The sequence below is a fragment of the Grus americana genome (genome assembly GCF_028858705.1).
Source record: "Grus americana isolate bGruAme1 chromosome 27 unlocalized genomic scaffold, bGruAme1.mat SUPER_27_unloc_1, whole genome shotgun sequence".
Taxonomy (NCBI): Eukaryota; Metazoa; Chordata; class Aves; order Gruiformes; family Gruidae; genus Grus; species Grus americana.
In genome coordinates this window covers 1,190,533-1,204,541 of record NW_026561291.1, presented here as the reverse complement: position 1 = coordinate 1,204,541, position 14,009 = coordinate 1,190,533, and the positions used below count along the sequence as shown (strand labels likewise).

General features: G+C 52.2%; 2 protein-coding genes across 2 annotated transcripts; both read left to right on the top strand.

The window, feature by feature from the left end:
- The first annotated feature begins 868 nt into the window (after positions 1–868).
- LOC129200054 (olfactory receptor 1013-like) lies at positions 869–1,858 on the top strand. Its single transcript, XM_054811309.1, has one exon. The coding sequence runs from the start codon at positions 869–871 to the stop codon at positions 1,856–1,858; it is 990 nt and encodes a 329-aa protein (XP_054667284.1).
- A 6,458-nt stretch (positions 1,859–8,316) lies between these two features.
- On the top strand, positions 8,317–12,098 carry LOC129200053 (olfactory receptor 14C36-like; the record flags this gene model as incomplete). The annotated part of the gene is made up of 2 exons (XM_054811308.1): positions 8,317–8,970; positions 12,054–12,098. Coding segments are annotated over 2 exons (699 nt in total), but the record flags the coding sequence as incomplete, so codon positions are not given.
- Between the last annotated feature and the right edge of the window lie 1,911 nt (positions 12,099–14,009).

The window sequence follows — 14,009 nt, the reverse complement described above, 5'->3', positions numbered from 1 at the left end:
TCTTTCAATGGAATTTCCTGTATTTCAGTGTGTCCTTTCTTCAGGGCACCACTGAAAAATGTCTGGATTGGTCTCCTTAAACCTTCCCATTATTCTCCTCTGCACAACCTCTCCCATGTGGCTTGGCTGACTCCCAGTTACCCCTTCCCTATCTTTTTTTTTTTTGATCACTTCCTTTTAACTTTTTATGCTGCATTTTGACCTACAGTGTGGTTTTTAGCATCTCTCTGGCAGTCCCACAGCACAGTCCATTGGTCATCTGAGCCAGTAACGCCTGATGTGCCCTTTCTCAATTGGAAGAAATTGGCCTGTTGGGTGGATGGGAAGGAGTGGGGCAGGAATCCCTTCCTCCTCATGTGAGTGCTTCAGAGAGCTGTGGCCACTCACCCTGCGATGTGCCCATCCCTTGCTTTGGAGGAAGGGTGGTGTCTGGCGTGACGTTTCACACAGTGGGCTTTTTTGGAGAGAGGGGTTCCTTTTCTCTGGCACACTTTCTCTTTCCTGAGAGCAGAAGGATGTCAATCCTCAACGACTATAACATGTTTTCCAGGGCATACCCAGTGGCATATGAACGTTGTTTGTTTCTCTGTGAGCAAATGCACTTCATGGATTTATTCTGTAGTGAGAAAGAAGAACTTCCATTGAGCAGCTCACCTCCAGAGTCTGCAGTGGCTCTGTGGGATGAGTGTTCTCTACCCATCAGGAAGAACATTTATTTTATGCTTTCACTAGGCATGACATACATAAAGCTAGCGTGAACAGAAAAATGTCCTACACAAAAAAACGTGGAAGGTAAACGCTGAAATGTGTTTCTTTCTCGTAGCCCCTCTTTGTGACAACTGAGAAAATAAAAGACAAACAACATTGCATGGCCGAAGGGGAAAGGGACAGTGGGACAGCATCCATGGATTTTGTGCTGCTGGGAATACGTGATGTCCCCACGCTCCAGTACCTGCTCTTTCTCCTCTTGCTTATGATCTACTCAGTCACCATGATTGGGAACATCCTCATTGTTGTGCTGGTGGTGGCAGACCGGCATCTGCACGCCCCCATGTACTTCTTCCTGGGCAATCTGTCCTCCTTGGAGACCTGCTACAGCTCCACCATCCTGCCACGGCTGCTGGCCAGCTTCTTGTCTGGGGAGAGCAGCATCTCTGCTCACGGCTGCATGGCTCAGTTCTACTTCTTTGCTTCCCTTGCAACTACTGAGTGTTACCTTCTGGCGGCCATGTCCTACGATCGGTACTTGGCCATATGCCAGCCTCTGCTCTATGCCAGCCTCATGACCTGGAAGGTCTCTTTACACCTGGCAGCTGCATCTTGGCTAGGGGGTTCACTGCTGCTGGTGGTAGTCACAGTGTTCTTATCCCAGTTGCAGTTCTGTGGCCCCAAGGCAATTGACCACTTCTTCTGTGAGTTTACCCCATTGCTGGAGCTTGCCTGCAGTAACACCAAGGTGTTCACGCTCATTGGGTTTGTCTTTGCCTTTCTGGACCTAATGTTTCCATTCCTGTTCACGCTGGCCTCCTACGTGTGCATCATAGCTGCCATCCTGAGGATCCCGTCCAGCACGGGCAGACAGAAGGCCTTCTCTACCTGCTCCTCTCACCTCTCCATTGTCACTGTTTACTATGGCACCCTCTTTGTTGTCTACATGCTACCTAGAACAGGCCCGCTGAGGCAGCTCAACAAAGTGTTCTCCTTTTTCTACACCATCCTGACGCCCCTGGTCAATCCCCTCATCTACAGCCTGCGGAACAGGGAGGTCAAGGAGGCCATCAGGAAAGTGCTCAGGAAAGCCCTGGCCTGCACCCAGAGCTCATGCTCCCTTGGTGACACAGGCAAAAGATGCTTCTAGCTCCTTTGGAAGCTCTGGATACCAGCTGGCTCTTCCAAAGCACATGCCACTGAGTCCTCTTGTGAAGTGGCAAAGGGAAGAAAGCAAAAGGTCCTTGGAGAGAAATATCATTGTTTAAAAAAAAAAATGTTGAAAATGTCATGGGTTTGCTTTTTCCTTGAAAATAAACACCTTGGTGATCTTATGTGGGGAACTATTGAAGTATCAGGATTGAATAAGAAGCCTTTGCTTATCCTGCTGCAAGGGGAGGTGGAGAGGCTGGAGTGAGGGGAGCAGTTCCTCTTTCTGAGGGCTGAAACAAGGTCATCGCCTGGATCTCCCCCCACACACACACACCTTTCCCTCCCCTGTTCCTGGCAGAAGTGAGCAAGTCCCTGCTCCAGCTTTTCCCTTCTGGCTCCAGCTCAAGCTTCTCTTCTGTCTTCACCCTACATCTTGGACAGAGACCGTGACAGCCGTTCCCTTGCTCCAGTCTTTTCATCCTTGGAGGATCAGGCTTCCCACCTCAGCCCTCCTTCCCCACTAGAAAGCTGTGACCCATTGTACTGGGCTGGGGGGGGGGAGCTCATTCTCTTCATGGCAGCCTGTAAGGTGCTGTGCTTTGGACTGGGGACCAAAACCGTGTTGATAACACACCAGATGTGTAGCTATTGCTGAGCAGTGTCTGCACAGCATCGAGACCGTCTCTGTTTCTCACATTGCCCTTAGAGTGAGCAGGTTGAGAGTGCACAAGAAATTGGGAGGGGACACAGCAAGGACAGCTGATCCAAACTTACCAGATCTTCCATGTCATATAGCATCATGCTCAGCAACAAAAATGGAGGGGAGGGCTTTTTTCAGTGGATAGCCATTGCTTGGGGACTGGCTGGGCACCAGCGTACTTGTGGAAGCTGGGGAGTGATTGCTTTGGCATCACTTATTACTTTGGGGTTGGTTTTTTTGGTGCTTTGTTGTTTTTTTTTTTTCCTTCTTCCTTCTTCTTCTTTCCTATGTGAAATTCTGGGTGCCATAATTTAAGAAGGATATGAAGGTCCTTGGATGTGTCCAGAGGAGGGCAACGCAGCTGGTGAAAGGGCTGGACACCATGTCCTCTGAGGAGCAGCAAAGGACTTTGGGTTTGTCTAGTTTGGAGAAAAGAAGGCTGAGGGGTGACCTGATTGCTCTCTACAGCTTCCTGAGGAGGGGACATGGAGAGGGAGGTGCCGATCCCTGTGATCCGGTGCCAGGATGCCTGGAATGGTTCGAAGCTGCATCAGAGGAGGTTTAGACTAGACATTAGGAAGCATTTCTTTAGAGAGAGGGTGGTCAAACACTGGAACAGGCTTCCTAGAAAGGTGGTTGATGCCCCAAGCCTGTCAGTGTTGAAGAGGCATTTGGACGATACCCTTCCTAATAGGCTTTCATTTTTGGTCAGCCCTGAAGTGGTCAGGCAGCTGGACTAGATGATCACTGTAGGTGCTTCCAAACTGAACTATCCTATCCTATCCTATCCTATCCTATCCTATCCTATCCCATCCTATCCCATCCTATCCTATCCTATCCTATCTTATCCTATCCCATCCTATCCTATCCTATCCCATCCTATCCCATCCTATCCCATCCTATCCCATCCCATCCTATCCCATCCTATCCCATCCTATCCCATCCTATCCTATCCCATCCTATCCCATCCTATCCCATCCTATCCTATCTTATCCTATCCCATCCTATCCCATCCTATCCCATCCTATCCCATCCCATCCTATCCATTTATGATGCCACCCTTACTGGCCTCTCCTTCAACCCTCATGCACAAGGGCTGACCCAACTTGTCCCCTTCCCCATTGAGGAGCTCCATACATCCAAGTAGCCTCTTTACTTTGAAGAAACTTCACTCTGGATCCTCCCAGCCCGTGTCTCCTGAAAGCCTCTATCCATCTGTGGTGGTTGGACTGTGGCTAGCCACCAGGTGCCCACCAAGCTGCTCTGCCACTCCCCCTCCTCAACAGGGCAGAGGGAGAAAACACACCAAAAAGCTTGTGGGTCAGGATGAGGACAGGGAGATCACTCACCAATTACCGTCATGGGCAAAACAGACTTAACTCAGGGAGATTAATTTAACTTATTGCCAATCAAATCAGAATGGGGTAATGAGAAATAAAATCAAATCTTTAGACACCTTCTCTGGAAACCTCCCTTATTCCTGGGCTCAAATTCACTCCCAATTTTCTCTGCCTTTTCCTCCGCAGCAGCACAGGGGTTAGGGAAATGGAGGTCACGGTCAGTTCATCACATGTTGCCTCTGTCACTCCTTCCTCCTCACACTCCTCTTCCCACAGGAGATAGTCCTTCATGAACTTCTCCAACATGGGTCCTTCCCACGGTGCGGGGTGCTCCATGGGCTGCAGGGCGGATATCTGCTCCACTGTGGTCCTCCATGGGTGGCAGCGGGACAACCTGCATCATTGTGGTCTTCACCATGGGCTGCAAGGGAATCACTGCTCCGGCACCTCGAGCACCTCCTCCCCCTCCTTCTTCACTGACCTTGGTGTCTGCAGAGGTTTTTCTCTCATATATTCTCACCCCTCTCTTCCAGCTGCTGTTGTGCAGCAGTTGTTTCCCCATCTTAACTATGTTACTGCAGAGGTGCTATCACCATCACTGTGGTGGGTCCATCTTAGAGCCAGCTGGAACTGGCTCTGTCTCACATGATGGGGCAGCTTCTGGCATCTTCTCACAGAAGCCGCCCCTGCACACCACCCTCCCCACTACCCATCCCTTGCCATGTAAACCCAATACAAATCCCTCAACATCCTTTATATGATGTACCCTCGACCAATCTAGGATGTCTTAGATCTCAGTGTATGACTGCTGCTTGACGTGTTCAGTGTGGTTTGAACATTGAAAAATAGATATTGTTGGCCTGGCTTGCACTTCTGACCCTTTAATTTCTTTTTAAATCCTGGAGCTTCTGTGTGTGATCTCGCCTTTGAGGGAGGAAACACAGAAACATAGGCGGGCAGGACTGAAGTGGAGGATTCTGAGAGGAGACCAAAAAGCAAGGAGCAGGACGTCAGGACAGCGGGAGAGCAGGCTTTGACCTGCTGGGTGCCCCGCTTGGAAGAATCCCCTGGGATATGGCCCTGAAGAGAAAAAGGGTGCAGAGAGCTGTCTGATGGTTAACAATCTCCTCTTCAATCTCCAGAACGGTCCGCCTGGACATTCAGGAATTCAAGAAAGGGTGGCAGGAGGCTGGCACGGATTAGAACAGAGCTCCTGCCAGAAACCAAGCATGAAGAGGAAGCAGAGAGAAGGTGGAAGGTGGCTGCCTTCCAGCCTCAATGGTTCTGTGGTTCTGTGCTGGAGGGAGCCATTTGCACATGTGTCTGTTTGTCTGTGCATGGGGGAGCTGGGGGGGACGAGGAGATCCTGGAGCCAACGCCCAGATAGCTGGAGGACCTAAGACTAGCTTCTGGAGACATCCTTACTGTTTGAGTGTCTATATAGGTATGTATTTTCCCGCAACATAGCCTACCATACAAACACCCAACCCTCATTTACCCTTTCTCCACTGTGGAGGGTTGACCCTGGCTGGACGCCAGGTGCCCACCAAAGCCACTCTGTCACTCCCCCTCCTCACCTGGACAGGGGAGAGAAAATATAACAAAAGGCTCATGGGTTGAGATACGAACAGGGAGAGATCATTAAACAATTATCTTCACAGTCAAAGCAGGCTCAACTTGGGAAAATTAATTGGATTTATGACCAATAAAAACAGAGACGAGTAAATGCTGGGTTTGTAATCTTGTGTGCTGTTTTGGAGATTGTGTTCATGATAATTCCTTCCTGGGTCTATAGAGCCCTGAAACTCCTCATGCTCTTATCTTGGGAAAGATTTGACCATCACGGTCAGCTATCTGCAATAGGCATTAATTACCAGATGACCAAATGGAGATTCAGTCAAGGGAACCCTGACAAACACACCCAGGATTACTCAGCATCAGAGCCACCTTGCCATTGCCTTTGCCTACCTGTCATCACTGCCTCCACTTGCCTGCTCTAACCAGCCCCAGAGTTGCTTTGTCAGGGATGGCCCTCAGGGGGACCCATTAATGCTCCAAGAAACTGTGGAGTTTGCATCGGACTGTGACTTCTGGAGAGGTTTCATCAGCTTCCTCTCAGGGTCTGAGCTTCATGGACTCATCCCCAAACCCACCAGAGGGGTCATTAACATGCCGCCTTGGGCTGGGCCTCTGCTGCTGGTCTCCTGGGACAAAGGGAGCTCATGGCAAGTGGGCTGTGCTGCAGAGAGACATCTCTGGCCAGGAGCAGCTCCTCTGCAGAGCACAGCAGGGCTGAGGGCACTGCCAGGGTATCTCAGGGAGGTGAGCAAGGCAGATGAAGAGCTTAAAGGCGGTCAGGATTGGGAGGCTGACTGAGAGCTGAAAAGAGAAAGATTTGCAGCCCTTGACACGGTAAGTCTCTGGGTTCAGGGCAATGGAGCTGTCGTTCCTGGAGACATCTCAAGCTGGCACAGCTCACAGCTCCTGGGATCTGTAAGGAGGGGGCTTTTTTAGGCAATTTTGAATAGCTGTGTAGCCACAGTTTTCAGCTGGAGGTGCCCAGGGCTGTACTTGAGAGGACGGTCCCTCCACACCGGGGGAATCTTCTGCCTGCCAGGGTCAGCCCTCAGCCTGCCCGGGGACCTCCCCATGCAACTGCAGGGAGAAGCTGTGGGTGGAAGGAGCGACCCCCTGGAAGGGCAGGGCAGAGTCCTTCTGCTGGTCTGAGGGTGCTGTGCAGGTCAGGGCTGTTCACAGCTCCAGATCACCCCTGGGACATTTCCCGGGCCACTTTTCATGAAGCACATCAGGGCAGGGGCTAACTGTCAGTAAAGGTGCTTCTCAGGGTTCGTGCTTTGAATTCCCTGCTGTGATGGTAGGAGGAAACAGTGATGCAGCTGTCAGGTTTGCACAGGAGACCAAGACTCCTCCAGCATTACAGTGAGTGATGAACAGGTTTTTCAAGGCACCTGATAAAGTCACTTCACCCTTTCCTCTGCCTACAGAAAGCATTCACATCACCTTTGTGGTGCCTTCAGGGTTGATCTGCTCTTCTCCTTAAGACCTGCCAACACAGAGGTGCCCCTGGGCAGTGCCCTGCTGCCAGGAGGGGTCTGCAGGGCAGAGCTGAGCACAGAGAGGGTGGGATGGGCTCTGTGAGCAGGGACAGGGAGGAGAGGTGTGGGCAGAGCACCAGCTCCTGGCAGGGACAGCTCCAGGCAGCAGAGACATGGGCAGGGAGTGGGAGGAAACTGCAGCCAAGCCCTGGGCTAGGCTGCCTTCAGGCTGCTCTCTTGTGGTCCCTCACTCTAGATGTCTGCTGGGCGTTGTCTGCTGAGCAATGAGCTGACTCTGCCTTTAGGACATCCCATCTTCAGGACATCGGACTGTCTGCTTTGCCTGTGCTGCTGGGCTTGGGAGCTGCCCCAGAAGAGCACGGCTGTGCTGTAGGATCCCAGGGAGTGCTGAGCTTTCCCTTGGAGGTCAGGTCTCTCCTCTCAGAGGCCTTTGCTTCTCTCTGAGAGGGGCTGTGTCCTTCTCTCTCAATCACAACTCCTCCTCTGGGCTGGGAAAAAAGAACCGTTTGCAGATCTGCTCTTTGAACCAGGACTCCCCATCTCTCATCACAGTCTAGTTTTGGGGGTTTTTTAAAGTGTCATTTGTGTGTGAGGTCATCTTCAAGGCATCACAAGGAAAAGTGCAGGGCAGCTGGGTAGCAGTCTAATTGACACTGCAGCTCTCGTGACTCTGCACTAAGCTACAAAGAGCTGAACCCTTTTGCCTGTCCTGTCTCAAGACTCTTCCCTTTTTCCATGATAAAATAAGTATTTTCCCACTCAGAAAGAAAACTCTCCAGATGTGATGGTGGAAAATAATAAACCCAGAAAAATTCTTCTAAGGAAATGCCTAGCCTCTCTTCTGAAGCCCACAGTCTTCTGAGTCATGAGAGCAGAGAGTGAACTTTTCCATTAAAGGTGGATTACATATTACATTGGTTGTGAACACTGGAGGTGTCACAAACCAGCTCCATGTACCCACTGCAGCTGAGCACAGCTGACTCCTCAGCTCCTCACAACACACTCAGCCAGCACAAACCAGAGAAGGGAAAGGCATTTCAGTTGGGGGGTGTTTCTATGGAAAATGGAGTGGCTTTGCTCAGAGGAAGATGTCCTAATTTTCCCTGTCCTTTCATTTTTTTCAACCAGACCCCTTGCCAAGAACCAACAAATGTCCAACAGCAGCTCCATGAATGAGTTCCTCCTCCTGGCATTCGCAGACACACGGGAGCTGCAGCTCTTGCACTTCTGGCTCTTCCTGGGCATCTACCTGGCTGCTCTCCTGGCCAATGGCCTCATCATCACTGCCATAGCCTGCGACCACCACCTCCACACCCCCATGTACTTCTTCCTCCTCAACCTCTCCCTCCTCGACCTGGGCACCATATCCACCACTGTCCCTAAAGCCATGGCCAATTCCCTCTGGGATACCAGGGCTATCTCCTACACAGGATGTGTTGCACAAGTCTTTCTGTTTGTCTTCCTGCTTGGAGCTGAGTACGCCCTTCTCACTGTCATGGCCTACGATCGCTACGTTGCCATCTGCCAACCCCTGCACTACAGGACCCTCCTGGGCAGCAGAGCTTGTGTCCACATGGCAGCAGCTGCCTGGGGCAGTGGGTTTCTCTATGCTGTGCTGCACACAGCCAATACATTTTCTATACCACTCTGCCAGGGCAATGCCCTGGACCAGTTCTTCTGTGAAATCCCCCAGATCCTCAAGCTCTCCTGCTCAGATGCCTACCTCAGGGAAGTTGGGCTTCTTATATTAAGCTGTTTTTTAGGTTTTGGGTGTTTTGTTTTAATTGTGCTGTCCTATGTGCAGATCTTCAGGGCTGTGTTGAGGATCCCCTCTGAGCAGGGACGGCATAAAGCCTTTTCCACGTGCCTCCCTCACCTGGCCGTAGTCTCCCTGCTTGTCAGCACTGCCATGTTTGCTCACCTGAAGCCCCCCTCCATCTCCTCCCCATCCCTGGACCTGGTGGTGGCAGTTCTGTACTCGGTGGTGCCTCCAGCAGTGAACCCCCTCATCTACAGCATGAGGAACCAGGAAATCATAGATGCCCTGTGGAAACTATTTGAATACAATCTACTTCAGATCAAGAAGACCCCCATTATCCCACCAGGGCTCCCTCTGTATTTCAGGAAAAGCCAGGAGTAGCTTTTCTTCATATGGGTCTGTATTTTTTTTCTGTGCTTCTTTTCTTCTTAGGTTTTTTGTTTATTTTATACCTGTGATATTAGTATTCTTAGCCTGTTACCTCTTTTTACTTGACCCAAACACCTCGTGTACATATGGGTCCAGGCTGCCTGTTTAGATAAACTCCATGGAGAAAGCAGTGGGAAGTTAATTCTCTCAGCTCCCATCTGTGCACATCTCCTCTGGAGCTGGGGGAGCAGCCCCAGCATGCAGGAGGGTTCAGGAGCCAAATGCCCAGCTGCCCCATGGAGCAGCAGCCTGGGTTGCCTTGGGGCTGCCCCTCGCTGCCTCAGCGGGCACTCCCTCTCTGCTGCCTTCACGTCGGGGCTGCTGCTGCCCTGGAGCCATGGCCAAGGCCAGCAGCAGGAGATGGCCTGGACAGGGCTGCTCTCTCCTCCCTTCCACACTGTCCTGCTGTGTCCTGGCATTGCTGTTACCCCCAAGGTCTCGTGTAACTTGTGACAGTCCTGCTGTCTCTACAGTGGCATCCCTGTGCCTGAAGGCAGGAGCAGGCCATGTGGAGCAGCGTGCCAGAGCTGGCCTCTCTGCTAGCACCACCATAACCAGAAGGGCTCCTCAGGGCACGGCCAGAAGGCTGGACACCCCTTCCAAAGCTGCTGTCAGGAATACACCCAAGAAGCTGCTCCCTCCAAAGGACTTTTGCTCTTTGGGGTTCTTGATGGATTCAGCGGGACAAGCTCAGAGTCCCAGGGGGATCTGTTAGGGAACAAGGGCTGGATGAAGACCTTCCTTCTTGGTTGCACATGTCCATTCAGACAAGAACTGGTCTTTGGCTTATCTACCTGGTGCTGTCCCACCTGCAGTGGGGCTGATGGCAGATGTCAGTCTGGAGAAGAATGCAGAGCTGCCAGGAGAAGTGAGGGGATCTCCAGGAATAGTGTGTAAGTCTGAGGTGGCAGTGAGTGGCACCTCATAAAATGAGTGACAATCCAAGGAGGAGTGTCCCAGAGGAGAAGGCAAACCTGAGGAGACCATGGGCTAACGAGGGCTCTGCAATGGCAGGAGAGGCTGTGAGGAGCCAGAAGGCAAAGGGACATAAGTCTAGACAGTGGTTCATCACACCGTCACGGAAACCCTGTGGGCTGGACCTAGTGCAGCCCTCCCCTGCCCTTTGTGCCACTGGAGACACACCATGGTCCTGCCAAGCACTGTCCTTGTCTTCTGAGCCATCAGGGAAGATGGAAAGGGGCTCAGCAGCTGTGATCCCCTCTGGCTGGCTCTGCTTCCCACCCTGACCAGCATGGCCAGTGCAGGGTCACCCCATGGCCCCGGGGCACCACAGCCCCCTCGCTCTGCAGAGCAGCCCCACCAGCTTGGGGCCCTGCAGGGAGCATGGGGAGGGAACCAGGAACGGCCGGCCAGGCCAGCACAGACACACTCACCTGGGGAAAGGCTCTCTGCAGAGCAGGGATGACTCTGGAGGAGATCAAAGGAGCATTTCTGTGCCTGAAAGGAGGAATCAATGAGAAAGAGAAACCTCCTTCTGCAGGCACCCACTGGCAGCAGGCTGCTGTGTCCCCTGGCTGGGACTCTTGGTGGCATGGAGAGAGCGAGAAGGTGCCCCAGGGCATTCATCACCCCCCAGCCTCTCCCATCAGCCACTTCCAGCCCTGGTCACTCCCCCAGTTCTTGGTGGTTGGGCTCTGTGGCCATCTCCTTCCTGCTGTTGGTCTTGGTGCCTGTGTTGGGGAAACAGCCAGCCCTGCCCCAGCCTCCTGCCTTGCCCAGACCTTGGCAGAGCCCCGAGCAGGGCTGCCTGGGAACCCGTGCATGGGACATAGCTGGGGCTTGGCTGGGGCTGGGCACTGCTTGGCTGCAGAAGAAGGAGGGCTGCTGAGGATGGACACTGAGGTCTGGCATGGGCACTTGTGGTGGAGGACACATCCCCGCCCCAAACACACCCTGTCCTGTGCAGTGTCTGATGATGGGGGCCCTGGGGGCATGTGTGGGGCAGTGGGGCTGCACAGGGGCAGGGATGGGTCACGGATGGGAGCCACAACACAACGATGAGGAGGTGGAAGCCGGGACAGGCTATGAAGGAGGAATTTAGAAAGATGACCTGAGCATGCGGGCATGTGTTTAGGAAAGCCAGAGCTGAGCTGGAGCTGGTGGGGGCTGCAGGCACCATCAAGAGCAAAATGAAGAGCTTCAGCCACTGTGTTTGCAGTAAAAGGCTGAACAAGGAAAGTGCTGCTGAATGGTGAGGGGGGTCGTAACAGCAGACACAGGCGGGGCTGAGTGACTCAACGCCTTCCTTGCCTTAGACTGTGCTCAAAAGTTCTGCCAGGCCTCTGCTCAGTGAAAGGGCTGAAGGAGGAGGAGAGCAGGTATTGAGAGGAACCTCATGAAACCCCCCAAGGACAAGTGCCAGGTTCTGCCCCTGCAGGGGACTCACGCTGGCAATGGCACAGGCTGGGGGCTGCCTGGCTGGGGAGCAGCTCTGTGGGAAAGGTCTTGGTGGGCAGGGAGCTGGACAGGAGGCAGCCGTGTGCCCTGGCAGCAAGGGAGGACAGCAGTGCCCTGGGCTGTAGGACCAGCAGCATGGCCAGGAGATGGAGGGTAGGGATTTACCCTCTCTATGTGGAAAGTTTCTAGTCCACATCGAGAATGCCGTGTCCACTTTTGGGAACCCCAAGAATGGAAAGGTGTTGACCATCTGGAGTGGGTTTAGTGAAGGGCCTTGAGATGGTCAGGGGGCTGGATCAGTGTCTCTGTGAGGAAAGGCCGATGAAGCTGGGCTCCTTCAGCCTGGAGAAGGGATGGCTGAGAGACACCTCAAAGCAAGGGGGATCTCACCTTTTTCACCATGAGGCTAGCCAAGCATTGGAACAAGCATTGATCACCGTGAGAGATTGTAAAGTCCTTTGTCCTTGCAGGTTTTCAAGACCCAGGTAGACAAAGACCTGTGGAACCAGGTCTGACCATTTACCTGACCTGTCTTGGATTAGAGAGTTTTTCTATAGACTTCTCAGCATATACTCTGAAGCTCAATGAGCTTATCATCCTCAAATCTCGTCCAATATCTTATCAGCAGATGAGAGAACAGATGTTTATGGGGTACAAATCCTCCTGTGACCAGCAAAGACAACTAAGACAAACATCTCCTCCAGCCTGGTAGGCTGGGAGGCACTGCCTCAGCTCTACATTACACCTAAAGCTCATGGCATCCTCCCTTATCCACCTCAAAGGCCATGGTCTGGACCCTGAAGCTCCTACATGGAATTTTTATGAATCAGGGAAGCTGAATGCCACCCATGACTATTAAATGCATTCCTGGTGTTCATGAACAGCAAGGAGTTTCTCTTTCTGGTGCATTCCCAGGTCGCATGGACTCCACTTTCAGCAGCCTAATTATCTCTTCAGCCAACTCTTTCACTGGGGTTATAGCTATCCTGTCTGATCTCTCTCTCTCTCTCAAACATTTCTGGTGAGGCTGTTCCCTGTGGATGGTGAACCTCATTGGAGGCAGCTTGGACTTGGGATGAAGTTGAGGAGCATGGGTTATTGTTTATGAAACTTCACCCTGCTTTCCTTCTGTGTGTTTGCCATGCAGAGCAACGCGGCTGTGCCTGTGTGCAGCCAGGTCCCTAAGGAAAGCAGGTGGGAGTTGGTGCAAAGGAGCTGTAACCTCCAGCTGCAGACTTGGGTGAGAAGTGTGATGTGAGGAGAAGTGATGCAAGTCCCAGGTGGCCCATGAGAAAGATGGCAGGGCTGGGGAGGTGATGAGGAAGGTTGTCCATGCAGTGCCTGTCCTCAATGAGGAGCTCTTCCTACCCATCCTGACTTCAGTAGGAGACCCCCTTGCCCAATATGGACTGGAGAATGCTACTATAACTTCTTCTGTAAATTAAAAACAAACAAACAAACAAACAAACAAATCCCCAAAAACCCAACAAAAAAACCTCTAACCAAACCCAAGCTCTTAAAAATCAAAAATACTCCTTTTTGTAGGGCTCACTGAATTCTTTGAAATCTTTGACTTCACATACACCCTGGAGACCTCTCCAATTAGTTGTGTAAGTCTTGAAGACTTGCAGAAAATAACCAGAAGAGACATGGCTTGGTGCATTTTAATGAGCTCCCTGGTGTATTTGATGCTGAGACCAGGAACTAAGACACTGAGAGAAGCCTGAGGAAACCACTGAAGAAGTCAAAGTCAGAAGCAACTCCTACAGTTTCAGGGAGTGTTAATGGGGTCCCACTGGGATCCATCACTGACAAAGCCACCCTGGGGGCTGGTTAGAGCAGAAGACTAGAGGCAGTGATGACAGGTAGGCAAAGGCAATGTTAAGGTGGCTCTGAGGCTGAGTAACCCTCAATGTGTCACATCTGCTGCGCTTTGCAGAGGAGCTGCTCCTGGGCAGAGATGTCCCTCTGCAGCACAGCCCACTTGCCATGAGCTCCCTCCATCCCAAGAGCCTGGAGCAGCTCAGCAGCAGAGGCCCAGCCCAAGGCGGCATGTTAATGACCCCTCTGGTGGGTTTGGGGATGAGTCCATGAACCTCAGGCATGGAGCAGCACCTGAAGAGACCTGTCAAGAAGTCAAACTCAGACACAATCTCCAAAGTTTCTCAGAGTGTTAATGGGTGCCCCTGAGAACCATTACCAACAAAGCCTCCCCAGGGGCTCGTTAGAGCAGAGAACTGGAAGCAGTAATGACAGGAAGGCCAAGACAATGTAAAGGTGGCTCTGATGCTGAGGATATCTGGAATCTTTGCATCCAGCCAAATGGACAAGCCCTGACCCCCAGCCCCTGGCAAAGGGAGATCCTGTCCCTCACACGTTGCTCAGGGCTCTTCCTGGGGCAGTGGGGTGTGGGGATGTGCAATGCC

Coding starts and splice junctions, on each gene's coding strand:
- LOC129200054 (XM_054811309.1), top strand. CDS start 869: ATGGCCGAAGGGGAAAGGGACAGTGGGACAGCATCCATGGATTTTGTG.